The sequence below is a fragment of the Halichoeres trimaculatus genome, unplaced genomic scaffold (assembly GCF_033239565.1).
Source record: "Halichoeres trimaculatus isolate MK-OKI-2021-1 unplaced genomic scaffold, fHalTri1.1 fHalTri1_scaffold_16, whole genome shotgun sequence".
Classification (NCBI taxonomy): domain Eukaryota; kingdom Metazoa; phylum Chordata; class Actinopteri; order Labriformes; family Labridae; genus Halichoeres; species Halichoeres trimaculatus.
Window position 1 is genome coordinate 14,145,191 of NW_027437194.1, and position 27,849 is coordinate 14,173,039.

Genomic DNA, 27,849 nt, shown 5'->3' on the forward strand with positions numbered 1-27,849 from the left:
CAGATTAGTCTGCAGACTGACAGCAGACACAAACTCACTGCACAATGTGAATGATTAACTGAAAAGACTGAAGCAAAGTCGACATGCTGGTGAGTACAGAAAATGAAGCATCTGTTTTGTACAGCAATCCCTTCTCCAAAAAAAACAAAACAAAACAAAAAAAATAAAAAACATTTTTGGTCCCTTTTGAAAAATGTTAGAGGGAACTTACATACTGCATATGTGCTACACTGCAAAAATCTAATATCTTATCCAGTGTTTTTGTCTTATTCCAAGTAAAAATTGTCTTATCATACTTTATATGAGCCACATTCAACATGGTCAGACTAGAAAAATGGCTTTTTACAAGTTGATTATAGACAAAAATTAGGTCTCAAATGCTTGTAACAAGAAAAAAAAAATCTGCCAATGGAATAAGAAACATTTTCTCAAAGTTTTCTTTGAAGAATAATGTCTTAATACAAGCAACTTGTCTCTTGTTCCATTGGCAGATTTGTTTTTACTTGTTGCAATTCAGACCTGATTTATTTTTTTAAATAACTTGAAATAAGACATTTTCTGGACTGCTCAGGGCAATGTGGGTTGTATTAAGTCTAAAAAGACATTTTCTACTGAAAATAAAAGAAAAACACTTGATAAGATTTCATTTTTTTTGCAGTGATGAGCATGTCATTTTCCAAAAGCAACTACATTTTACGTTTAGACATTTTTTAATCTTGTTCCTGTGCAACTTTCAACAGAAATGAGCTTTTGGTGTTTTACAGTTTACGCAACTCCATTTTCATTTCATTCATAACTTTTGCTAACAGGGGAAAAGTTTGTAACTTTTCTTTTCTTTTTGCAACTCCTTGATATAAGCCTGCAAATTACCTCCCACATTATGCTTACATCATGTCTCCCCCTTCTAGCTTTAGCTGCAAATTTCCTGCCCAACACTTTAAAAACCCTTGTGTATATTAATATTTAATGTTTAGTGTATTTACACATCAGACATAATGAAGCCCTTGTGCATTTATCTTTTGGGTATATCATAGTTTCGTATGTATCAGCATTTACTGGTCCAGCCTGTTTGCCTATTTGCTCACTTATTAAACTCAAAATTGTTTTAAAAAAAGCTAAAGAGTCACTTTGTTGTTGCTGTTGTTGCTGACAGCACACATGACCTTAATTTTCAGAGCACTTCTCATGGGCTCTTAATATTGCTAGGTTATGAAAGACGCCCTGCAGCACTTCCACTTTCTTAAGTAACGACAATCAGGTCTGGTAATAAATCGCTTTGTTCTTCTTCTTTGCTTATCACCGTTAACATTTTGTAAAACAAAAAACAACAACAACAATAACAGCAACAAAACAATCCATTGAAAAAGTGCCACAACAGATCCTCATCTTGAAAATGTAGCTAAAACAAAAGTGTGGTCAAAAAAGTGCAGCCAGAGTTCCTGCTGCTCCTTGATTTTGGTGTGCTGCTGATGGATAAATAACACTAATAAGTCATAATGTGTTTCTTAACAGCTGATTAAGAGAACAGTTTTGCACTGACTGCATCAGTGTTATGAAAAAAAAAAAAAAAAAGAGCTGGCAGCCCAGAAAACAGCTTTATAGGCACTGGCCTTTAAGTCCTGCATTGATACCAACATCGCTGGTTCTTCTATGTTATTCATCCCAATCACATGCTATTAATTGCAACTATTTTTTACCTTCTGCATTAAAATTATTTAGTTTTTAATCTTTCCTTTTTTAAACATTGCTCTATTTTGAAGTTCACTGAGTCCATTCTTGTCATATTACATGTGTTATGCAGATAAAACTGACCTGACTTAAGAGAGCAAATCAAGCCGATTGGATGTGATTGGTTGTAAGGCTATTATTGGAGGTCACCTAAACTCTGCTCTTGGCTTGCTCAGAGCAATCCAGGCAGTGGCAGAGTTCTCTCATGTCAGTGAACATGGGGGTCACTGGTTTATGCACAAAGGAGAATGTCTCTTTTTTTAGCTTTTGTAAAGTATTTCATAAATCACACGAGCAGCTTTGACAGCGAAAAAAATCAGTGATTTGGGAATATGTGGAAGGTAAATGGACTCTCTTACCCTCTCTGATTATAAACACATTTGTGGATCACATCAATCGTGAAAATGAGGCCAGATCACCTGAGAGCAGCTGACTAATGGCAGTATTACAGTCGACATATGTGTCACAAAAAAATGACTAATATTAAGTTCTAGGTCAGAGGATCCAAAGGAAGAAAAAGGCTTCAGCTGTGTGCTTTGATTGGTCAAAACACCAGAGCAATAATGACAATGACAGGGACAACCTGATCGCATACATCATATCAGTTCAGTTCAATTCTAGGAAAGAGTCTGTCACATTTTACAATTAAAACATCACATTTCAAAATGCTAGTGTCTGCATGTTACCGGCTGGTCTTGAAATTAAGAAAATGTGAGATATGATAGATAGCTGCAAGAGGAGCCACTGGACCCAAAACGATTACTGAAAATTATGTCCTGTAATCCAGACACCAGCAGCAGAGCTGTTTAGAGCACCTATAGATTGCTGATCTTTATAAGGTCACTCAAACAAACAGTTGTGATATTGACAAGAATTTTCAAATATGTCACATTAGCCTCACTTCTATTTTAAGTTCTGAGAAGGAGAGCTGAATGAGGATGAAAATGTCAACATAACTTCTGGCTCACAGAAGTCTTGTTCAGTTTGTCTAACATAATTTTAAATGGAAATGTCTTTAATATGAATAACAGCGAAGTAACATGATCATGTCTGAATTTGAGCATTAATTGAGATGTTCAGGTTGATACTAATTCATCGGAAAAGGGCTGATAGGATTCTGCTGACATGGAAGTATCAGTGAAATCAGAATTTAGTTGAAGAAAAAAATCATTTTCACCCTTCTCAAAACTACAAAATCATCTTGAAATCCCTAATTTATATCAACTTGTTTACCAGTGACAAGTGACTTTTTATACATATATGTAGTATTTATAAACAATGAGTGAAGGGTAATGCACACAATAACCACCAGTGCATTTGACAGTTAGGCTTACTTGTTTATGTTACTTAAAAATTGTGCAGCAAATCTATATATCCAGAGCTGAGTCAGCTTGCAATGGATGAAGTTAGAGTTTTTTTTCTGTTTATTATTACTTTGTTGAGGTGACTGTTGCTTTGGGGAGAGTAGAAATGAGGACAGAGACAGGTGAAAACAAGATATAAATGTTTAAACTCACCCTGGACAGGACAACCTCTAAGGTGATGTTTTGAGGAGGAGAGCTGGGAACTGTAAAGTCAAAATAAAAACAGAGTGAATACTTCAGATCATGTCATTTATGAGAAAAAGACAAACTAACAATGAATTTTTGCATTTACACAGCTGATGTTTGTGTGTATCAAAAAATGTGGATGAAGAAATGTAAGGACAAGAAGCAAACAAAAACGCAATGATAAACGGTTTAAAATTAGACCGTAAAATCAGGGAATATATGTGAAAAACAGAATGATTACAAAGACAAAAAGGTACAAGGAGGTTAAGGAGAAACAGGAAGAAGAAGACGCACAAGGCGTGTGTGGTCTTCATTGTGAATCGGAGGCTGGGCGTGACGCTCAAAACTGAGAATTAAAGTGTTTTGATTTGAACTCTGCATCTGTCCAGCCAGACGCCTGATTAACCGTCAGCAGCTTATCTATTGATTCAGCTGCTCACTCTGTGCATGTGGCATGTGTGTGTTGGTGTGTGTGTGTGTTTATGTATGCATGTGTGTGATAATGTATGTGTGTGTGTGCCAGTGATAGTGTGCGTGTCAGTTTTATTGTGGATTCAATTAGCCCACAAGTCATTGTTATCATCGAGAAGCAGCCGGGAGATTCACAATACAGTCACGCTGCATCTGTGGGTGTGTGTTATTTCAGATCGTTGGTGTTAATTTGTGCTGTGATTGCAGCTGGACAGATGCCTCCATTCTCTCCCTCTCTCACTGTGTCTGCGTGGAAGTTTATTTACAGCAATAAAAACGGCCTGTGCAGCAGTCAGCAGCGCAATGTTTCAGTCCGAGCTCAGATTTTATTCAGTGGAGAAATTAAAGGCTCAGTCTGTGGGCTTAGTGTAAACAAAACTGTGGCCCCGCCAGCAATCAAAAAGTAAACAACAGGCACCATTTTCTTAGACAAGAGGACAACCAAACCAAGAACGGCAGTTTTCCTACATGAATCTTTTTAAAACAGCACATTTTCTAATGGCCAACAGGGGGCGACTCAACTGGTTGCAAACAAAATTAAAGAAGCCTTATTCTCACTTAATTAATATTAACCTCTCTGGACAATTCTTTGGAGGGTTTATGGACTCAGTGTGTAGCTTTGAGTCCTTTTATGAAACAGACTATGGACTAAACTAGCTCGCTCAGAGTAGGATGTTTAAAAAAAATTACCATAACAGTAATGGGTGACGTAAACAGTTCAGAAAATCGGGATACTCCAGTCCGTGTAAGCACTCACTATTTGCTAAATCCTGTGTCTTGTGTGCTGTAATGTTTCTTATGATAGAAATCGGAACTCAGCTATTCCCTATGGCTTGTCCATGTAGATTCTCATTCGTCCAGATGATGGTTAATCTGATTCTGAAGACTTGAAAACAAGGCAACTGGACTGTGAAGAGTTTGGGAACACGTTTCATTCAAGAAGTCGGAACTGACAAAGCTTCTTGGATGAAATGTCTTCCCAAACTCTACACAGTCCACTTGCTTTGTTTTTGAGTCTTCTTGATATTACTTCAACTCCTAAAATTCTGGTAAATCTGTTATAACTGAAGCCACTGGGTGACCAGTTGAGGCTGGCTCCAAAGGTCAAAGAGTTCCTGGCAAGTACATTGTGTTATAAGGCCGACTTTACTGCAGCACTGCATATTTGCAGTCTGGTTTTTGTTAATTTTCAAAGTCTGGTGGGTAATTTTATTTTACAACTAACCTGTTTTTATTTTTTTTTAAAGCCAGCAGTTATGAGTAAGTTAGCACAATTCCTATGTTGTAAATGCTAGTTGACACTTTTTGATAAACCAATGGTTGATACCACCAAGAGTATATCCACAATTAGTCCAGAGTATTTTTTATTTCATTTAATTTTATGCTTTGCTTATTTTAACAAGCTAGAGGATAAAATACAGAAAAAAATATGTGAGAAAATGTTGTGACTACTAAAAATGCATACTTGAAAATTAACATTTGAGGAAAACGCTGCCAAAATTTTTGGCTGAGACCATTTAATCTGCAGCAGTCCAGTCCAAAGAGTAAACGATCAGTTCATGCAGTTAACTGCTTGAGTATTTAAGCATTTGTAAACTTGATGTAAACATCACACTTGATATGATATGATCCCCTACTATTTAAATATCATATAAAAAAAGTTGCTCAGTTTGTGCTCATACAGCATGCAATAAAAGCCCACACACACACACACTATCACTTCTAGTTTACAGACAAAGCATCCAACTCCACGTGAAATTCAGATTTTAACAGAATGTTTAAAAAGACTGTCAAAGTCAGATTCTAATTAATGAACAATTCCACTTACCACAGTCTTCCTCCCACCATGACAACTTAACACAGTCTCTACAGTCACTACGTGTGTGTGCGTGCACGTGTGTCTGTGTGTGAGGTGTGTGTGTGTGTGCATGTGCATGTGCACTCCATTAGTGTGTCAGGCTAAGAGGCTAAAATAAAGCAGCTCCTTCCTCATCTCGGAGCTTAATTAAAGACCCCGAAGTCCCCTAATGAAACAACTGACAGCAGGAGAGAGCAAGACAGAAAGGATGAAGTGTGTGTCTATTGCTCAGCTTTTCATTCCGTATTCCCTGTTCCTCCATCCAAACCCTCACACACACATGCACACACACATGCACACACACATGCACACACACACAGTGTCAGGTAATAAGCAGCACCTGGGCAAGCAGTTCCCAGGTCTCAGCTGAACGGCTACAGGGCTTCAAATAGGGACCAGTTTAAACCAGTTTCACTGCAGACTGTCTAATGCCCTGAGTGTTATCAGACATTAGTGGAAGGTTAATAAGTTTGTTCTTTTGCCTTTAACATAAGATTTGCCTTTTCAGGAATATCAGTGTTGGTTCAATTATCAACACTAACTTCAAATTTAATAGTAGTATAACTTCAGTAGATGAGTTCAAATCATTGTTTTACATATGTAAAAATGTCTACAGTAAATGGTGATTGAATTGTTATAATGACTTGCTTTACAAACTGTTGGTGTGTGTGTTACATTATTTCTAGTTTAGTGATTCAGCGGCAGTGACATTAAAAAATCTAAAGGTTCACATTTATTTAGATCTTACTCATTACACAGGTTAAAACAGACAACTTCTTTGTTTTTTACTGCTGTGAACATTTAAGCAGGATGCTGAAATAAATATGTCAAGGTTTAGAATTGAAAATAGAGTTAATTATGTTTTGTCAGATCTGTCCGCAGAAAGAGAAAAGTGAGCAACTGTGCTTTTTCTGAATAATGTAAATTAGTGTGACTCTGCTGCAAGCTCTGAACTGCAGAAGATTTTCAGCATCAATAGACTTATTTACATTTTCACAGAAAATTCAAAAGAAAGGGAATGATTCAAGCTGCTTGAGTTATTTCAAACTGAGTATCATGTATTAAGAAAACAAATCTGTGAATAGAGAGTAAAATCAGACAGTTCACTGGTTGCATTGGCAGTAAACTGACAGGATTTATTCATCCCCATAAACAGATAACTGCATGGAAGAAGACTCAAGTTGAGGTCAAGTATTTCAAATGAAGCAAAAAAAATTGCTTGATTTTGTTGCAAAAGGCAATCAGAGTTTACATTTCCTAACGTCCCAAAATGCTTCAAAATTGATGATTCAATAAACAAAAAGTTTAAAAGATGTTTGAAAGACAGACCTGACAAAGCTTGACTTTTTAAAAACCTTTGTCCTGATGATATTTCAGCAATGTCAAGATGCAGAACTACCTATTCACAGTGTACATGAGACTCACCAGAACAAGGCATACAAACACTACTCTAAGGAATGAGATGAAGAAAAGAAAAGTGAAAATGTCATACACTGATATACCTGAGTGCAGTTGGTGTTAAGAAAATTTCAGAGGACGGTGAGACTCACCGTCTGATTGGGTTGTGATGCTAACGATGTCTGAGGCAGTTCCTGGGCCATAACGGTTGATCGCCAGTACCCGAACTGTGTACTCTGTGAACTTATTGAGTCCATCCATCTTATAGTTGAGTCCGCTCACTTCCACACTCTGAAAACAGACAGAACAGCATGATTCAACATCTTCACAAAATTGGCTGTATTTTCACACTTTGGTTGTATATTTCCAGATTCAAGGCAGAAAACACAGTAACACCAGTTACATGCTATCCTTAGAAGGTGTTGATGTGCTGACCTGTTCCTTGCCAGACGGGCTCTCTGTCCACAGTAGTCTGTAACCCAGGATGGGGCCGTTTGGGAGAGCTGGAGGCTCCCAGCTCACCTGGACAGAGGTGGGTGACAGAGCCTCAGCCTGGAGCGACTCAACCCTGCTGGGAACCTGGACTGTAAGGACATAGAGAGAAAACAAGATGCTTATATTGATAGAAATCCAGCGTGCTGCTGCACGTATCCCTACCTGTCACATGTCTGGGCTATTAAAATTTACAGCTGTTATTTTCACAGCATGTTGCTAAGACAGCGGTGTTAGGCTGCGCTGTGCTAAGTGGATAATGGATCAGTTGGACACAAGGGCAATCAAGCTACATATTTTATAACCTGTTTGCTGTGCTGGAATTTATCAGTGACTGACGCATGATAACAAGACTCAAAAGACACTGATGGCTTCAGATGAAATGCTTTATATCCTGAGAAGTCGAAGAAAAAATGTGTGCCTGGAATACCTTGCATTTCACAGAAAGAAAAATCTAGCAAGTCCCCATGTTCACTGTGGAGGACATTGGGAACAGCTGTTGTCTTAAGCAAGTTAAAAAAAAACCAAGTAGGACATTGAGACTCATCAAAATATAGAGTAAACAGTTGTGTTTTAAGAAAAGTACAGTGTTTACATTTAAAGGCACAGCATTTCCATAAATCTGACCACTTTCTTTTCTCACCCACATAAAACACAGTTGTTGGTTGGATGGCCATTTTGGAAAAACAGGTCTTATGTTTAATTGGATAAACTAACAAATCAGATATCAGTGGAAAGCTCAGGATGTCATCTACAGAGCACAACAAGTTTTCTCCATGCAGCCTATTTTGGTTTTTTTTTTGAAAGTGATGTTCTCTACAGCAGACAAATATATGTTATTGGGTCTCGAGAGGATAGACTCGATTAAGGTTGAGTGGCATTAACAATACTAAGCTGAAGAGCACAGTGCAATGACAAGTCCTTTCTAAGAGACCATCTCGCTGGAGTATGAATATCACCCAAAATGATGCCAAAGTTAGAGACCAATTTGTTTGTTGTTGTGAGGAGGTATGCTATAAGTGTTAACATAGCTTTGCCCTGGAAGAATACATGGAGTCTGAGGGAATCAGTAGATATGGCCAAAATCTGTGGGAGGGACTTTGATTCCCATAACAGCCCTGCTCAACTGACCATCCAGCAAATTCAGGCTGACCTGAGGAACAACCTTTCATCTAGAATACAAAACTGTCACACACTTGTGGTGTTTTTATTGAGTTGATTGAAGTGGAGTGTACTGTTCTTACCCTCGCTGTGTGGTTTTATCATTTTACCAAATGCAATGATTCATGTCCGCTGCCCTTTAAGTACACAGTCGGGATTCCCAGGCTGCAATCAGCGGAAGAAGGAACAGGTACAGGATGCAGTGGGAGGTTTTATTCATCAGGCAGAGAGGCAGGGGACTTATGTCAGAGACTTCACAACAATAAAACCTCTGAGCTAGCGTGAACTGCAAAACTCATAGGTATGGACCAGGAAAGAAGCTGGAAGTGCAAGATCTGGTTCCATTTTTAACATTGTTCACTAGGGGACAGACATTATGCCTTTCCCCCGATTTGATTATTTTACAACTTTTGGGCTGCAGATTTGATTCAAATTTTACGGGGTTTTTTTGCGATTTTTTGTTGAAAAAACGTATAACTATATGTATGTATATTTTTTGCCTTAACGTAAATCATATGAGTGTGTGTGTGTGTGTGTGTGTGTGTGGTGTGTGTGTGTGTGTGTGTGTGTGTGTGTGTGTGTGTGTGTGTCTTACGGTCTGGTTTGGTTGTGATCCTCAGGGGGGCAGAGCTTTCTCCTGGCCCCACGTCGTTGTAGGCGATGACTCTGAAGCTGTAGCTCTCCTCTGGTTTCAGGTTGGACACGGTCAGCTCCAGAGACTCTGGCTCTGACACATTCACTGACCGCTCCCTGATGGAGGAAAACACAAGTTTTGAATTTAACACTCTCATCACAAATATGACAACACAGGCATGAAAATCCAATGTGTTATCTTTTTAATTTCATGTTTTGTAGCCTATCTTAAGTCATAAGTGCTGTTTTTATGGAGAGTCCAAGTCCATTAATATCTCAAATGCTTTCTCAGTCGTTGTCTCTGTCTCACTTGGAAAGCTGACATAACCTTTACACATTTTGCCTTCCCACTTATCTATAAACACTCCGTTCTGCATTGTCTCGCAAAAAGGACAATACAGAAAAAAGGGTTTGCTTGAAGGTGACACCAAGAAAAACTACTTTTAAAATGAACACAGTTTTATGTTGTAACTGTACAGATTATCTGAGCTTTAATCAGATGTAATCTGTGTAATCCCTTGGTAACTGCAGCTAATCCTCAGATTACGGCACCTTTGCAGCCTCTCAGCCCTTGACTAATCACTAAATCACTGCAGAGACATCTGCACAGAGGAGCATGCATCCTCTGCAACAGTCGCAGTGAAGTGGACTTGCTCACTTCACGGTGAAGAGAACTGATTGGGAAGGATCTTTAGAGGAAGTCTGAGTATTTCACTTTGTTGAGATTATATATTTTTTCCACTGATCATCTTTATACTTGCCTTAAATTTAAAAAAATGAAATGAAGGATGTAAGACAAAACAGTGTTTATTTCCAGATTCTTGCTAATCCCTGATTAAATCAGCAAGGAGAATAAAATTAGAAATAAATTAAATTAAATTAAATTGATGTAAATTAATACAAAGAAGACTGTGTTCAAGCTGTAATTTCAAGGGAGCAAACTCCTGCAACTAAGAACAGAAAGAGAAGACGTTCTAATGGAAAATAAATAAATAAAAGTGTGTTTGCTGTCACAGCTGCAGGCCACTGTAATTCTAGTGTATGTTGTTAGAGTGGATTTATGTGTTTGAGAAAGATTGCTACAGTTAACAGAGAATCCAAGAGAGAACAAAATCCACTGAAGACTGCAAGTTGGCTCTTCACCACACGCTTCATGTCAAGTTATTAGGATATTTCTGTCTGTACAGTAGAGGTCGAATACAAACTGTCAGAGCAACAAATCCAGCAGTGTCATCACCACTACCATCATCATCCTCAGCAGCAGCAGCAGAGGTACACAGAGGTTAAAGAAAATACAGAAGGCCAGTGAGTTCTTGGGGTTTATGGATCCATATTTTTCTCTGAGCTGCTGAGTAAAAAGGCAGAGAGGCCGAGCTGGATGTCAAGTTAACCAGCAGGTCTGTTTCTGTCACACAGTGTGGATCCTCTTTAACCTTCAAAGGCCACAGTCTGTGGTCATTCAGCCTGCTCCAAAACAAATAATACTCTGAGAGATGCTCCTATCTCTGCTTCGACTCTTTCACCCTGTCTCTATGCCGTTTGCTGTTTGTTTCTCTTTTCTTTTGTCTTATTCCAGACTGTATTTTCTCCAAGGCGGCTAGACCTGGAGTGTCAAGATCAAATGACAGAAGACAACTGCAGAAAAAGAAGCTCTTAACTGCATAGTTTAAAAACTTCAAAGCAGAACATCTTGAAGAATTTTCTGTTATGTTCTGAATTGATAGAAATGAATCTGTAAAAAATACTGGAAATCTAAAATGCATCTTAAAAAGGGTGTGTAAATTAAAACTCAGTGTTTTGAGGTAAAGCTACTGTCACATTTGTCTTTTGTTTTCTGACGGATGGTAGGAATTTTGTAACAACATGGACTCTGTCTAAGATGTCCGTAGTTGATTTCACTCACAGGTTTGTGGAGATGAGATAAACTGTTATGTGCTCCCAACTTAAAGGTAGAGTCTGCAAGATTTTCCTATAAAAAAATAAATGTAGGTTTTTTCGGGGAATAATTCCGCTAAATTGTCTCCTATGGGCCTCTGTACATGTGTGTCAGTGTCTGTGTCTGCTTCCACCAACTCCTCTGCCTGTATGTTGATGTTTTGGTTGTATTGGACGTTTGCTGGGCTGAGAGTAAGCATGGTTACATCAGCTAAATACAGCGTGCCCAGAGTGCAAGTGACTTTGTCTGTTGATGATCCCGAGTGGAAGCTAATCAGAGCAGCTATGATAACTGACGTAGCAGAGAGGAACAAAAACATGACCAAAGTGAAACAAAACACCAAACAAATAAAGCTTTTTCCTTAATCAGGGTGAAGTTTGGTTCAACTTTCACCTGCTTTCAGGAACTTGGAGAGCAACACGGGATGAAGAGCAACATGAGCTGGCTTTTCCGTTAGCTCGAGCTAACATGCCAAGTCAGCTGCGCAGCTCTCGAGTCTCTCCTAAGTAAAAACAGGATGCTGCAGGAAGTTGCTAGGCTATAGAGTGTGTTCAAGTCATGGTCTTGGTCTTGCTGTCGCTAGCGTGGATTCAAGGAGGAGGAGGAGTCTAGTTTCAATGTAGTGTTTACTTACAAGTAACCAAAATTCCTGCAGACCCTACCTTTAAGTCCAGTACTGGCAAAATTCAATTGATTGGCTGCCAGGAGAATCTTCTACAAAAATCTGCAACCAGCTTTATTTAAACAAGTTCAGCCACATAGGTTAACGGTTCTACTCTGCACTCTGCAAAATACACCCATCTGTGTGTTTTTAATCTCAGAACCCACCGGCTATGTCACCATGAAATGGGCTCGAGGAGTGATAGTTGGTTTTGGGGAGTGTCCACTGTTACCAGGGGTTAGAACATCCTGAAAAAAATGTTTGAGACAATCTGAAGTTCAAAAAACTATTTTGTTGATAAAAACTGGCTTCAAATACCTGCAGTAGTACTGACAAGACAAGTAGTAATTCCCGACGACTTAAACATAATCTCAGAATAATACAAAGTATGACATGCTCAGCTACAGCCTCTGCCAAAATCCTCTTAACTGAAGGACGAAAACCCTTTTTTATCCATCTAATTCTTTCTGCTTGCCTTCTTTTCATCTCTTCCCCACTCTTTCTGTAGGATTTTTTTATTGTCAATACATTTTCTGGAAGTCATTACAACTGACAATTTTTTTATCCCCCCTCTCTCCTCCTGCCATCGCCCTCTCTCCAGTAATCTCTCACTGTCTCCATCCCGTTTCATTTTCTGAAAGTTATTAGAGCTGCAAAAACCTGTCTGTGTATTTTTCTCCGAGTCATTAGAACTGACAAAACCTCTGCCTCTGTATCTTCTGTAAGTGATTAGGACTGACACAATCTCTCTGTTCTATCAGTTCATGATGAAACTTCAGTGGCTGTTCTGTCCAGTAAACCGTTCAGTGCTCTGAAACAGTGCCGGCCGGCGGGTCCCCGAGGAAACAAAGCTTAAAAGCCTGGATGTGAAGGCTTTCAGCCGAAGCCCCAACTGTCAGAGGTTACCATTTAACATCAGCTGGGGACTCGCCAATATGTCACCCACATCTTTTTTCTAACAAATGTTCAGAGTTGCTGTTAGCAGCAGGACTGTGATCAAAGGGAAAGAGTGTTTTCTCTGACATGCTATTACTTTAAAACTAAACCGTCAGTCATTCGTCCATTTTAATGCAAGTCAAGTATGATTCACACACAGAGGTTCAGTGACCCTTTCAGGGCTGTACAGCTTTTTGGATCCTGAGTTTGTCTGTTTCTTTCATGTACTTATAACAAGCCTGTACCTTGTGACGTACAGTGTATGACCATCAACAATCACAGGGTTGTGTGAGACTATCTTGTTTCATTTTCAAAGCCCTATCTTTTAGTATCATATCATAATGTAAAGGTTAAAATATTGTGTATGATGCCTTAGAAGAATCAAAAATAATAATTGAAATAAAAAAAAAATCTGTCTCACCTCTCGACTCCATCCTGAGAGTAGTAGATGCCATAAGTCTGCACAGCTCCTCCTGTCTCCTCTGGGGGGCGCCAGCTGAGACGGACAAATCGGCTGGACACTAGGACAGGGACCAGGTCGCGGGGGGCAGAGGGGAGGGCAACGCCTGGGCTGGGGGACACTGGTGGGGGATCAGAGGAGGAGGAGTAAGTCAAGGGAGTGCCAGAAGGAGCAGGAGGAACAGGGGGAGGGTGCGGAGAGGGAGGAGGTGTGTGGGCGGGTCTATACTGAGTGGGCGGGGTTTCGGCTATAAGGGGACAGGTAAGGGAAATTGGGAGGGGTGGAGAGCAGGGGTACAAGGATTGGGGAGGTTGGGAGGTTGCAGGAGGTGAGCAAGGGAGGCGGAGCAAATCATAACACGAAAGGAGCAAAAGACAGATGAGATGTGCAGATAAGGAACGGAAAAGACGTGAAAGAGACAAGAAGGAAGAAAAGGAGGAAGAAGAGCGGTGAAGAAGATCACAGGCAAGAAAAAAAGCAGCAGAGCATCTGAAGAGTCAAGTCATTAATCAGCAATCAATCTGAGAGTGAAGAGTGTGTGTTTGAATTACATCAACATTTAGACCCACATGCACACAAATAAGAGTTCTGCTTGTGTGACAAGTGTTCACACTGATTTTAGAGTGACCTTAGGTCAGAGTTATCCCTCTAATAATACAAGTAATACAATACTAGTTATGATGATGATGATGATGATGATGATGATGATGATGATGATGACCCATGTCACATCTCTGAACTAAAGAACACAGGACAGAAATGATATGTTGATAATGAAAGGATATGATCTAAGACATTTTTGCTTTTTTGTCACCAAAATAACTAATAAAAAAAGCACAATACAAAAGTAAAAATAAAAATTTTTTTGGGCTTGGATTTTTTTTTGTTTGTTTTAAGTTTTGTTGATATTTTCTTCTTTCATGATTCCACCTCATGTTACCTGATTTCCCTGAAGGAATGCTGCACTGTGGGGGTAAATAGCTTCTGTGCTGAGGTGTAGTGTAGCGTCTGTGCCAGGTGAAAACGACTTGGCTCTAAGAGACGACTCTTGTTAGCCAAACCGGTACTATTAAAACTCCTTTGGGAGCCCATTCAGCCAAATGATTTGGATCACTGACAAGGGTCTATATTTTAATCATTGTGAGAGCTTCTACACTGAGATGGTTAGCCTAAGAAAGAAGACACATTTAAACCCAGATCTTACATAGTACAATGAATCAAAGAGATCTTGAGGGGAGCATTGTGGCCTCTGAAGATTTAAAGTTGTCTGTAAATCTTTGTGGATGTAATGTGACTGGATTAAATCTGCTGAACTGTGAATGTGGGGACCCTTGGTATCGAAGTAGGATAATTAGAAGGTTTGGGGGATTAGACCTTACCAATAATGTTGTTGTGTTGATGCTACGTTTAATTTTCTTCACTTTTAAAGAAAAGCAAGGAATGGACGGTCATTAAATGTAATATCTTTGTAAGAGCTGATGGAGCCAAGACGCATAAAAAAGTTTAGTGTTGATTATTCAGACGATATTCATTGCCACAGTGCCCTTATTGCTTAATATCAGACCACCAGGTAAAGTTCAAACCTTTGCCAGCAAAGGATAGCTTGCAGTTAACTGGAATCATTTTTGTTATCATTTGTATCACTTGCTGCAGATCAATTCACCTGTAAAAACATAATCAAATTGAAAATGATTTATTTTTTAAGTTTTATTTATCTATGTATTTATTTTGCAACTTTTAACACAAAATTATTGTTTTTGGATTTGCATGCAATTCAAATAGTACCTGCAGTGTTTCAGGTATAGGTGTGACTTCAGTGACCCCTTGTCTTGTCTCCATGTCCAGTTTTTTTTTAAATTAATTAATTTATTTATTTATTTTTTCAAATAAAAGTTGAAACACCCCAGAAATAAATCCAAACCAAAGGCATGTCGTCAACAACATCCAGTTGTCTTGAACATCCAGTGCAAATTTAGGATCAGGAAGCTTTGCTGTTTTGCCTCATTTGACACCTTGAACCAGTGACCTCCTGCACAGAACTGATGCATTTTTAAAGTAATACAAGCACTAAGGAGAGCACAGCATGGAGCTCAGACAAAGTGTGGGAGATATGTGTATAACAGGAAGTGTTACAGTAGCTCTTGCTTTTAAGTTGCAACCAATTTATACCGCTGTACAAAACATTCCCTGCAGCCGAACACAAAAACAATCAATGTTACACTCACAGGTACACACAGCTGATAATTGTTCTCACTCTGGAGCACTGAATTAGTCATAGAGCTGCTTTAACCTGAGCACTGAAACCATGTAAAACACACAGACACCCTCCTTTCAACTCTCCTCTCCTTCATCACAAACTGACAGACACCCAAGTTTTCTGGTCAAAGGTTAAGAGAGAAAGAGGTGCAGGAGATTAAAGAAGATGAAAGAGTCAAAGATGTCAAAAAAAGGCATGAGCAAAGATAGAGAAGAGAAAAAAAGAATATGGAGGGAGTGAGAGTAAGATGAGCAAGGTTGGACTGCAACCCCAAAAAGGAGAACATGTTGGTAAATCAAGTTTTTAAAAGCTGGGAGAACAAAAAGTGGAGAAAAGAAGTTCAAAGTGTACAAGGACAAAGAAAGGAAAGAAGTACAGAATGGGGAAGAATAAAAAGAGGAGTGTCAGGAAACAGAGGAGTGTTAACACAGCTCCACTCGTCTCTGTAAGATGAGATTTGGGGTGTGAAGGGCAGATTCGTTCCTGCTCACTGACCCGGCCGAGAAGCCGAGCTGACATCGAGCAGTAAAGCGACACACTCTGTCGAAAAACGGACGGGGAGGGTAAATAATAGAGTCAGACACCACAGAAGAAGAACTGGAAAACAATCTGAGTAAGTGCTGAAAATTACACCGCAGTCTGCCCGACGACGGATGATACCTGCTCACACACACCCTTGCACACACACAAACACACACCCTCCATGTTTCCTCCATTGCTCCGTCCTTTTCCTCCAAGCTGCTCTGCATTTATATTGTTTCTGCTGCCTGAATGATCTTTAGGGGAGGCTGCTTTCAGCTCTGAGCACACTGCAGAGAAGATACGTGATTTTTTTTTTTTTTTTTTTCTGTGCGTGAAAGAAATAAAACTATGTGATAGAGACTACAACTCCTCATAAATTATCCAAACACAGTAAACTACTATAAAAAATGCACACATCAGCCATGGTATTAGTAACCAAAGGGTGCTCAAGAATAAATATTGAGCTTTCTGTGGAGAATCTTTTATTCAGTTATTGATTTTGATCCTGAACACTTTATAACTATTTTAAGCTTTTTAAACTTGGCTCATCTGATATACAGCTTACAGAGAGTTTGGCCGCTGACAGGGGTGCAAACATGTCAAGGGTACAAAAAGGTGACAGTCAACAGTATTGCAAATTTATATGAATCACAGAAAGTTGTTTCTTTCAAAGAGCTAATCTGTGTCTTTATTGCTGAGGGGAGACCTGCACTGCTTTTGATGCCAACTCCTCAATTAATCCTGTTACTTCTTCTGTTCACATATCATCTGGTGATGTTCATCGATGCTTTATATGGATGTTCATTCACAGTTCTTGCTCTAATTTCCTTCTGCTCCAACTGATGCTTAATGTAATCTCCCTCTGATGCTAATAGCCAGTGAGGCTAATGTCCATCACTAGCGCCACCTCTAAGTGCTTTTCTTGCTCATACTGTTCCTCTGTGTAAGTGGTGGTTAATAGCTACTGCTTCTGCTGCTAACTTCCATTGTTGCCTTTGACTATTTCTGCTCTTACCGCTGTATTTCACTGCTACAAATAGAAAGTACTTATAATAGCATTCACCTCACAATGCCTACCTCAATAGCCGGTACTTTTCCTCTTACTTTTCATTTCTGCAGCCTTGTAAAATGAGTTAGGGATAGAAATATAAGAAAAAAAAATTGTACAAGGGATGCAAATTTTTAAGATTAAAATTTTCATTTTATCTTGTCTTTTCTGTGCATCATTTCTGCCAAATGCATGTGGTTACCACCCACAAAAAATGTGTAAAAAATGAAAAACCATGATAGTGATATTAACATCATGCTGGTAACCCTACATGGCAATTTCAGTGCCTGTATCTATAAATTCAAAGACAGTCAAAGGCACAGAGTGACAGTAGCATTTTCTCCCAGAGGCCAAATGAAACCAAATCTCCCCTGATTGTGTTTGTTTGTTTCACTTATTTATAAGAAAATCAGTATATCTTATATATTTTCCCCTGGTTTACTTAAACCTAATTTTGAAGTGCTACCCCTCATGGACAGTAGCTGTAGTACATTTGAAAGATGTTTGCTAACTGCATCACACAGAAAAAAAGGATGAGTGATTCAGGTCAGACTTGCATCAGAAGAAGAATTCTGTGACAGTTGCTGAAAATATGAATGAATAATGCTGAAGTTCAGAATTGCAGGAAAATGCAAAGATGGTGCGTTCAGTCTGCATAATTGCAAAATGTCTATGTTTGTCTCACTGCTTAGTCACAGAAACATGGGTATGCTACTTTGAGAGCCCACACATACAGCACATAGGATGGCATGTTGTGTGAGTCACTGTTGTCTCTACTTCTCTAGCCAGATGTCTGTAAAACAGAGCAAACAAGTTATGTCTATGTTACATTCATGTCCAAACAGGAGCTGTGCTTACGTATATTTACATGCCAGTTTCTCTGTAAACTAGCTCCACACTGCTGTCATGTATCAGAGCTCTCATCTCCCTCTGCTCCTTAAGACATTTTCCTCACAACACTGCAGAAACATTTCTAAAAAACATTTTTTTACTCAAGTTCTTTGATGTATAAAACTAAATTACATCTACTAATGCATCTGCTGACTGATTCTGTGTCTGTACATGTAAAACTTTGCCGTTGCAGGAAGAAACTGCTAATTGCTGCTGTTTAGTGCTAATGGAGCTCTTTATTGCTTTTGTTGCTGCTAATTGCTTCAGCAACGGCCAGGCTTACTGTCACTGATACGCTTTACTGCAGCTTTTAAATCTGGAGGCTGCTTAACCAAAAACTTTAGTATTGTTTATTCTTTTATGAACACTGTTGCTTCAGCCCACAGAAACTTAAAGAATACACGGTGAGAGCTTGAATCTATATTCTATTGTCTGTGGTACTTATGCTGTGTAAATACATTAAGGAGTACTTTTGATATGTAGATGAGTTGCATACTAAATCAGCCTCTCTACATATCATTATACCTATAAATACCCTTCATACCTCTCCCTCTCTTTAACCTCTATTTATGCAGAAAAGGACCGCTGAGCTTGTTCCCTCACTTCAGCTTCACTCTGCTTCACATTCACGCTGCCTTGCTCCCTATCTCTCTCGCTCTCTCCCTCTCTCCCTCTCTGCACTCAATTTCAGGCCTCATTTAAGCCAGCTGCTGTTGGAAAGGGATACACCGCAAACACACACATACTGCCGTCTACGTTTTAAATTCCTCTAAAATGGATATTTATTCCTGTAAATCTCCACCACTGTGGGTGAGTGAGTAAACTCTTTAATATGTTGAGTGTTCGTGTAAGTGTGTGTGTATGTGTGTGTGTGTGAGTGTGTGTGTGTGTGTGTGAGTGTGTGTGTGTGTGTGACCTCACAGCCCTGAGAGTGGAAACTCTCTTTAAAGGAGAAAAGTTGGATAAATGCTGGTAGACGCACACTAAAAAGCACATCCAAAAGCACTAAAAGACGACCTGACAACATCCTTTTCAGCCTCTTTTTTGAATATCTACTTTCTATGGCATAAGTGAAAGGTTCAGGTCACTCTCTATCCTTATTGTTTGGGTGTTTGATTAACCTTCTTTCAGTGTGCCACAGATCCACATCATGTCCGGTTTGCAAAAGCTGAATTGTACCTTTATTACCTTGGACACTAACGACATCATTTATTTGCCTTTTTTTCACATGAGGCACAGAATATAGTCCCTTGTACGTTTTACTCAAATGTGGTTTATGTCACTAGAATTATCTTTTCTCATGTTGATTTTTGACTTAATGTAAGATTTCATTGATGCCATTGCCCTTATGGATCATATTCTTAATGGATTCCCTATCAATTCCTCCTGTGAACTTTCCCTGTAGAAAAAGTAGCTTTACAGGTTTTATGTGTCAACATTTAATTGATTATATAGGTCAACTAGAAAAGCACTCAGAGAGCGCAGCCCTCCGCCAAGCATATTGTGATTGTCACCAACACTTTAGTCCTACTTTAATGTTATACTCTCTTTCAGCAGACTGTCTGCTACAATTTATTGTTAGTTACAGGTTTGTATCATAATTTGTTAACTGACAGTGTTGAAAATTATGATGACTCAGTACATATTTCATATTCCAGATCTTAGTATCCAGAATATTGCCAGGATCTGGGTTGTACTTTTACATCAGTCAGAAATTATGGTGACCTTGTCTTGTATTGTTTTGCAAAGCAATCTGACCATTCATCGTGGAGTTATATATACACATGGTGGAAATGGCCCAATCTCACAATGATAAAGAACCCTTTAAAAAAATCCTGGATCCAGACAGTGATCCGGATCACCTCCAAAATTTAATCACTTCTTCCTTATCCCATTTTAAATGTTTCCTGAAAATTTGAACAAGATCCGTTCGTTACTTTTTAATTTATGTTGTTCATAGACAAACTCTCCCAAAAAAATAACCTCCTTGGCAGAGGTAATAAAGTGACTGGATCTGGATATATCTGGATATAAATAAACCAAATAAGTCAGAATTGCACATCACATGACTGTGACGTACTGTTTTGCTATATGTTATTGGGCAATGGGTTGAGCTTGCTGTAGTTATGATGTCAGCCAGTGGCCTGCACGTCACTTTTTTTTCCTTCCTGTTAGTATTTTGACATTGAGTTCTCAGTATTGTTTACAAAGAGTAACTGTGATATGTTTTTGTGATGAAAATTGAAATTCTTTTGTAAAACTGAAGTTATATCCCGTATTTCCCGTATATGTGAGCATCAAGCTTGCGCTATTTTTTCTAAATCACTTTTTGTCCTTTAGGAGATGTATACCATATTGAATGCATTGAGCAGGAATCTCATGTGAGAGTAATGTATATCTCCTTGTATATTCAGTTCTTGAGTAAAACTTAAAGCAGAAAATCTTGGATCAGAGTTTTCTTGGGGAACGGTTACCTAAGTGCTAAGCTAGGAAAGCTGCTGCAGACTATAGTTGATGTTAAGTTCGGCAGCTCCAGCGTAATGTAAAGAATCAATAAGCAAATTGTTAAGCAGAAAGGCAAATTATGCTGATGGACTGAAATAGCTCTAATTGTTTCTTAACTGGAACCAGTTTTCAGTACCCATCCCTATTTGTGACTGAGTGTTTTTCTTTTCATGGAGTAAAATTATAAAAGGTAATTTGATGCTACAAAAAGCAGTATGGCAACATGAGACATGAGTCACTGCTCTGTCCACAAGCGGCAGCAAAATCAAAAGCCAATCAGAAAGTGTTGGGGGCGCCGAGTGAAAACCAAGCGCCAACCCCCAGTCTGAAAACAAGGATCAGAGGTGGAAAGACTCATACTTCTTTTAAACATCTGTATGTATGTTCCACATTTCAGACGAGGTATAAGAACATCACATCACATGGTGAAGTGGCAGTATGGAAGGATGTAATGTCAGAAAGTCCAAATTAAAGAGCACCCGGATCTTTTTCAAGACATAGATACAGGAATAATGTCACCAAAGAGTGATATGTGTAAGGCTCTACTCTGAAAACTTGTTGAAGGGAGAACTTAGAAACACGATCACCCCTCAGGCTACATCATCACAGAGCTCTCTCGAAAGGGTGTAAGTAGAAACAACGTATACACACTGACTCTGGGGATAACAGAAAAGACACTATCAACAAGTAAAGGCTGGATTGCTCCTTTAGAGCCCCAGTGGGTCCCTGATCCACAGTGTGTGTTTGTTTTCTAATTTGCTGTGAAAGCTCAGTGTGTGTCTGTAGTTTGAAAGCTGCTCATGACAGTGTGTGTCTGTGCTCACAGTAATTTACTGTGAAAGCTGTATGCGTGTGTGTGTACATTAATTTAGGCTGAAAGCTGTGAGCGCTGTGGGTGTCGCGCACTGACAGTTACACACTGTGAAAGCTGCGTGTGTGTTTGTAATTTTCGGTAAAAGCTCAGTATTTCAGCAGTAATTCTCGGTGTCTTTCTGTCCCGCACTGTGGTGTCCTCTGCATCTGCAGTTCTGATGTTATTACTGTGAAAGCAGGAGACGCAGGTCACACGCTGAACTTTGAGGCTGCTGTCTGAGCCGAAAAACAGCAGACGCACTCTGCAGTGACCTCAGAGAGCTGACCTGCCGTCTGATCGGCCGGTAATAATCAGGTGTTCTGGGTAATAATCCAAACACTGAGAGGATCTCAGCAGCAGGACAAGTTAAACACACCTTTGTTGATGTCTAATTCACTTTAACACTACTAAAACAAAAGTCCAAAATGCCAGGCTGCAGTGCAGAGTGCAGAGGATAAATGTAGCATCGGAAAACAGATACTTTTCTTGATGCTGGGCTAATTCACAGCAACAGAAATACAACACTTGATCCAAAAAACTACATCCATGTGCATCAGCATCTGCAAATATGTGCTGAGTGTAAAGAGAATCACAAACCCACTTGATTCAAACAGAGGGGGAATGTTACTGAACAGAACTACAAAAGTGTAGTTGCATTGAGAAAATACTTTGTACTTATCAAAACTTTTGCAGCTGATAAATCTGCTTCTTGTGTGGTTTGATATGTTACATTTGACCCAAACACAAACTGGGATATCCAATTCATGTCCCAAAGGTTTCTTTCTCTGTTAACAGTAGAGCAAAATCAGTCTCTTATATCGCCTCACCACTAGTAACAGCACTAAAGTGTTGTACAAGACACTGAATTGCCACTGGTGACACAGTGGGTGGTATGTAAATTTTTACTTTGACAACAGAAAAGCATTTCACAAGTAAAAGGACATTTACCTATTTTATAAGCCGATAAGCTAGACTCCAGCAGCAGGCATTGAAAAATGAAGTCAGTGTGTGAGAACAAAAACACGTTCTTTGAAGCTAACTGTGAAAGTAAGAGAAACATAATACTACAATTCCTGATTCAACAGCAGAGAAAAACGTGTAGAGTCTGGTTCAATAAAAGGTTTGGTTCCCTGTGCTTTTTTCTTCACTAGAGTGTGAGCCTGTATGATTCTTATTCTGATATCAAGAATTATACATGAATTCTACTGGTGTGGCTAACTTGACTTGCTTGTAGGGATGGAAAGTGAAAGTCATTTCTATGCTCAAATACTCTAAATATCTATTGCACAAGTACCTAGGTACTCGCAGATAAGTTTTACTTTTTGACCGTAAACGAAAATAGGGTTTGTTGGATACAAACACCCTGGACCGTAATTAAAGTCTTAACATCCATCTTTACCACAAAACTTAATGGAAGCATATCTCCAGTCACCATTTTGGTTATTAGCAGACTAATGTTCTCCCATCATGTGCTAACAGGGCTAGCAATTGACGTGAAGCAATACTGCCTGTTTTCTGTCTTTGCTAATTTCTCCTTGTGCTTTAAAATTATGTTGTTAAGTCATTCTACTGCATGGGTTTAACACCACATATCTTACACTGCACATTAAGGTCATCGTTTTTGTCTAAGTACATCTAGACATCACTTGTCTTGACTCAATAGCTCTGTAGATAGAGTGCTTGGTTTTGGACTGGAAGGACGCAAGTTCGATACCTGCTCTCTACAAAAACAGTCCCTCATTTGCCCAAGATTTGTAACTTGATTTAAGCAGCGACATCTTTTCTTGACAAACATGTGCCAGCTGTAGCTGTAGCTGTAACTGTAGTTCTGCCTATGTTATGTTTTTGCTTGTTAAAACATGTTCCTCGAGAGTTGCCGTAACTACTGTAAAATAGTTATTTTTACTGAAATTTGGCTTGGTGTGCTGAAGCCGTGGTCAGAGAGGTCATACGTTAGTATCCCATTATGTATTTTCTTACCTAGAAATTTTAATTACTCGAAGACAAAAAGTTGGGTCACAACAAGTAATGCTGTATGTGTTTACATTATGTCACCAAAAGCACAGGTGCATGAATACAATAATGCTACTATAATAATAGGGTCAACTGCAAGTATTTGAGTACTTGGTTACATGTATCAATCCTTATTTTTAGGTGGATGTATTGCAGCTTTTTATCCATGGCCACAACTCTAATCTGATCTTTACATTACTGGAAAGTTAGTTTGAGTGAAGATTTTCAATTGAGTGAGCCGTTTTTGGACTTTTGAACACCTCCAAAAAAAAACAAAAACAAAAAACAATGGGTGATAATACTGGGGCTGTGTTCATTTTTTTACAATATGATGTTTGGAAATGGATGTAGCTGAGAGTAAAGGTCAAAGTTGAATCTAACTGAATATGAATTCAGCTGTAGAGGGATTATCAGAGAAACCTATACCACTAAAGGTAGCTCTTCTGCATGGTTTAAAATCTCAGAAACTCTCTCTGAATTAGGACAAGGATCAGGGAAAAAAAACAAAAACAAAAAAAACATTTCACCAGGAGTAGTGAAATGAAGATTTTTACCTGATGTCCCCGACTGAACGAAAATGAGATTATTCATCTTTATCTCCCTTGCTCTCATGTTTTGCCTCAGACTGTCTCTATCTCAGCTCTCTGTGATGTGAAGCCTTCATGTGTTATCTCTGCAAATTTTAATAACTCATATAAGAAAACTCTTACAAGTAAAAGTTTGACTGACAGCGAGAGAGAAATGAAACAGCAGTAAGTTAGAGTTCTTGGCTGATTTGATCAAAGTTTGACATGTTAGATTTGTTAAGTGACACAGAGACTGTTTGAAATTCAGAGGTGGTTTTTAGGGGAAAATTGGAAAGCATCAAATTTTGTCTCCAACTGCTCATCAAAATAAGTTCAAAGATGCATCTGAGGAAATATATCGAGCTGCAGGGGTCCAGGAATTATCCACTCTCCTGTTTATTTGAGAGCAAGCAGCAATCATCAGTAATTATCTGCTGCCTAGTGTGACTGAACACATGGTGCAGCTGTTCTGAACTTATGCCTTGCCTTGCTTGTGTGGCCCCGATGTGCAACCTTCATCAACGTTAATGGAGCTTCATACCATGCAGAAAGTATTTACTTCTACATTTTAATAAGTCTGAGTCTCATGTTTCCAGCAGTTATCCGCTCTATTTTCTTGACCCACACATACAAGTTTGGGGTCAGTTTCAATGTCTTTTATTAATGGGCACATTTAATGGATGTAAAGGTTACTCACAGAGTTGCAACTATCCAGGAATTACCCCCAGCCCAGTGTTCACAAGGTTAGGCTGCCTGTTTTTAGAAATGACTTTTGCACAAACTTAAAACACCCTGGGACCACCCACTCCCTGATAAAAACAAACCTTATCTTCAGGTGTCCAGGAGTTAACTGATGCACTGTATACATTAGCAGCCATTCAGGAATAACACATCATTAACAAGCAAAATGAGCAAATTGAAATTTTAGGAGGATGTAGGATGACCAGGACCCACCAACCTCTGTATAAATGAGAACAAGTTAATTATCATTCAGAGATTATTCCCAGACCATCTTAAATGAACACATTATGCAGCTGTTCAGGACTTACATCCTGAGCTGCAGGCATCCTCTTCATTAAAAAAGCTTTAGCTGCAGATGTCCAGGAATTATCCCCTGTCCTGCCTAAATCGATTGCAGCAGTCCATGCTTTTCTTCAGGAGCCTTTTAAAAACTAGCACAAAGCAGAGATACTAGAAATAATGTACAGAAATGCCTAAATGACAACAAGAATTCAAGAGTTGTCCCCTATCAACAGTATCAACAAGAACCAGCTGACATCTGCCAAGGTTTCATTAAAAAAAATAAAAAAATAAAAAAATAAAAACCAAACCATCTGAAGAAATAAGGTGAGTTAAAGGTGTCCAGAATCATTTATTTCTATATGTTAGCAAACCAGAGATGAAGGTTCTACACCTCTACAGTTTCATTTAGCAGACACTTTTGTCCAAAGTGACCTACAACACAAGCAAGAGCCACGCTTTCCAGTCTATAGTCAGTACATATGGTGCAGTACTAACATTTAAGAAGCGCATGGCCAAGCATAAATCACTGTCTCTAACATTTTCACAAAAGTAAAATCCAAAGACAGTTAACTTATGTCTGTTTTGGCTGAGCACAAGTTGCAGCTGACCTGAAACTGCCCACAGCTTTAAACAAGAAAGGCTCGATACCAATGAATACCTGCAGTTTTTCATTGAATGCATCATCTGGATTAAACTTTTAAGCTAGAGTTATGAGCTGCAAGTGGAAGAAATAACTCATCATTCTTTATCAACAGGCCTAAGTTCAGTCATCCAGGAGTTGCGATGAATGAGAAAAGACCATTATTAGAATTACAAAGCTGCACACATCCAGGAATCAACTGGTACAATGTTTGAACGAGTCTGGGCTCCACTCACCCAAGGATTATTCACTGGCCTTTATCATGAAACACAAATAGTTCAGCTCGGCATGTTCAAGTTGGATGTGCCTAAAAATCCTTCAATGATTTTTTCTCTATATGTTTTTTTTTTTTTTTTAATTTGAATGAGAGCTGTGATGAGGAGATATTCAGAGAAGAACTTGAGAAGTATTAATATAGTAGTAGTACTGCAGACCTGTATACATCACTGTCAAAATGCTTTCTAAGGAAACTCTGATGCTCTCTCCTTGAGTTCTGCTTTCATAGGGCACCTGGTGCCTTCAATAACAGAGGGACACACATACATGAACTTACACACACACACACACGCACACACACACACACATGCACACCCCTGCTGAGTGATGATGAAAGGGCTGATGGGAAGGTGTTTCATCACAAAGAGGATCAATGTTGGAAGAGAACACACACTTATATAAACACACACACACCATTTTAACACACACAAATGTCTAGGGCACACATACAAACATCTAAGGCACACACACACTCACACACACACACACACACACACACACACACACACACACACACACACACACACACACACGCACGCACAAACACGCACACACACGCACACACGCACACACAGGATGGTGACACATTTAGGCGTAGGCGGTGAGGTACAAACCTCCAACCTCTTACCAATCGATATGGAGGAACACACACACACACACACACACACACACACACACACACACACACACACACACACACACACACACACACACACACACACACACACACACACACACACACACACACACACACACACTATATGGATGACCTTCCACTTTTCCAATCGATGAAGGCCGACATTGCAGAAATATCAGCACTATGAGGGGAGAGGAGATAAATATTTTCCTTTAGTCTGCTTTCTCTCCTTCTCTTCATCTTTGGTTTCATCAAAACATTTGACTTTTTTCCTCATTGTTTTAACTTTTTACTTAATAATACACTCAACATGTGAGGTTTCGTTTTCATGAAGGATGATGTGATCAAATTTTTCTCCTTGGGGGCTTCAATGGGGAAGCCAGTTGATAAAGAAGGTAATTGACGTGAAGCAACTCTTTCACTACAGCTGTCACTTAACTTGATTTGTAATAATCACTATTTTCAGGATTTCTGTGATTCTAAATGCTACCAGTCACATAAACTTTAAAAGTTTAAAAGTTTCAACCACAATAAGCTCAGTGCATTATAGCTTTTTGACTTTTATCACACACACCATACAGGGGTGCCCATGAACACAGTGTGTACGTCAAAGGCAGGTAGATCTCTGTCAGCCTCCCTCTCTCCATATCAAACAGGTGTTATTGAGCTGAATTTCATTAAATCCGTCCTTTCTGCTGCTTTGAAGACATTCTGGGCCTCGCTGGGTCGTCGCTTCACTCGCAGTGGGTTGAAATGACACTGAGCAGACATATCAGGACGCGGCAGACGCTGCTGTGTCCTGATGCGTTTTGTTGCTCTGGATGTGAAGGGGGAGGGATGGGGGGTGTCAGACGAGCACCCGTCTTTCACTACAACACCTTTCTGTCAGGAGGAACAGGGTCAAGAGGAGGAGGAGGAGACAGAAAAATGTAGATGAGGAAGAAATATAACAAAAGAAGGGTGGAGATGATGAGCAGAATGACAGGTGGCTGACAAACAGATAAAAAACAAAAGGGGTAAAAATGATGAAGACAAGGTATAGAAGTAGAGGAAAGGTGAGAAGAGTAGAGAAAGAGAAATGAAGATTGAAGGGGAAAGTGAAGGAGTGGGAGGAAAGTGTTTCTCAAGAAATGTTCTATTTTTGTTCAATCAGCACCACCGTGATTTATTCTAATTATTGTAATCCTATGCTGAAAAGGTTTGACTGTGTACGCAAGGAAGCAACACTTTCCATTTATTACAACATCACTATGTTACATTATAAAAGTGTAAAGATCAAAATACATTGTGTGGAATCCAACTAAAACACTAATAATCATGTGGTTAGACATTCA

At 39.2% G+C, this 27,849-nt stretch overlaps 1 protein-coding gene across 1 annotated transcript in view; it reads right to left on the reverse strand.

Annotated features, from left to right (window-relative positions):
* The window catches only part of dcc (DCC netrin 1 receptor), a 306,408-nt gene that overhangs the window by 116,213 nt on the left and 162,346 nt on the right, over positions 1 to 27,849 (reverse strand). The window contains exons 8-12 of the mRNA XM_074689948.1: positions 13,246 to 13,405; positions 9,254 to 9,408; positions 7,441 to 7,589; positions 7,158 to 7,296; positions 3,246 to 3,295 (exon numbers count right to left, since the gene is read on the reverse strand). Of these exons, the coding sequence (XP_074546049.1) occupies positions 3,246 to 3,295; positions 7,158 to 7,296; positions 7,441 to 7,589; positions 9,254 to 9,408; positions 13,246 to 13,405 (653 nt within the window). The remainder of the gene's footprint in view (positions 1 to 3,245; positions 3,296 to 7,157; positions 7,297 to 7,440; positions 7,590 to 9,253; positions 9,409 to 13,245; positions 13,406 to 27,849) is intronic.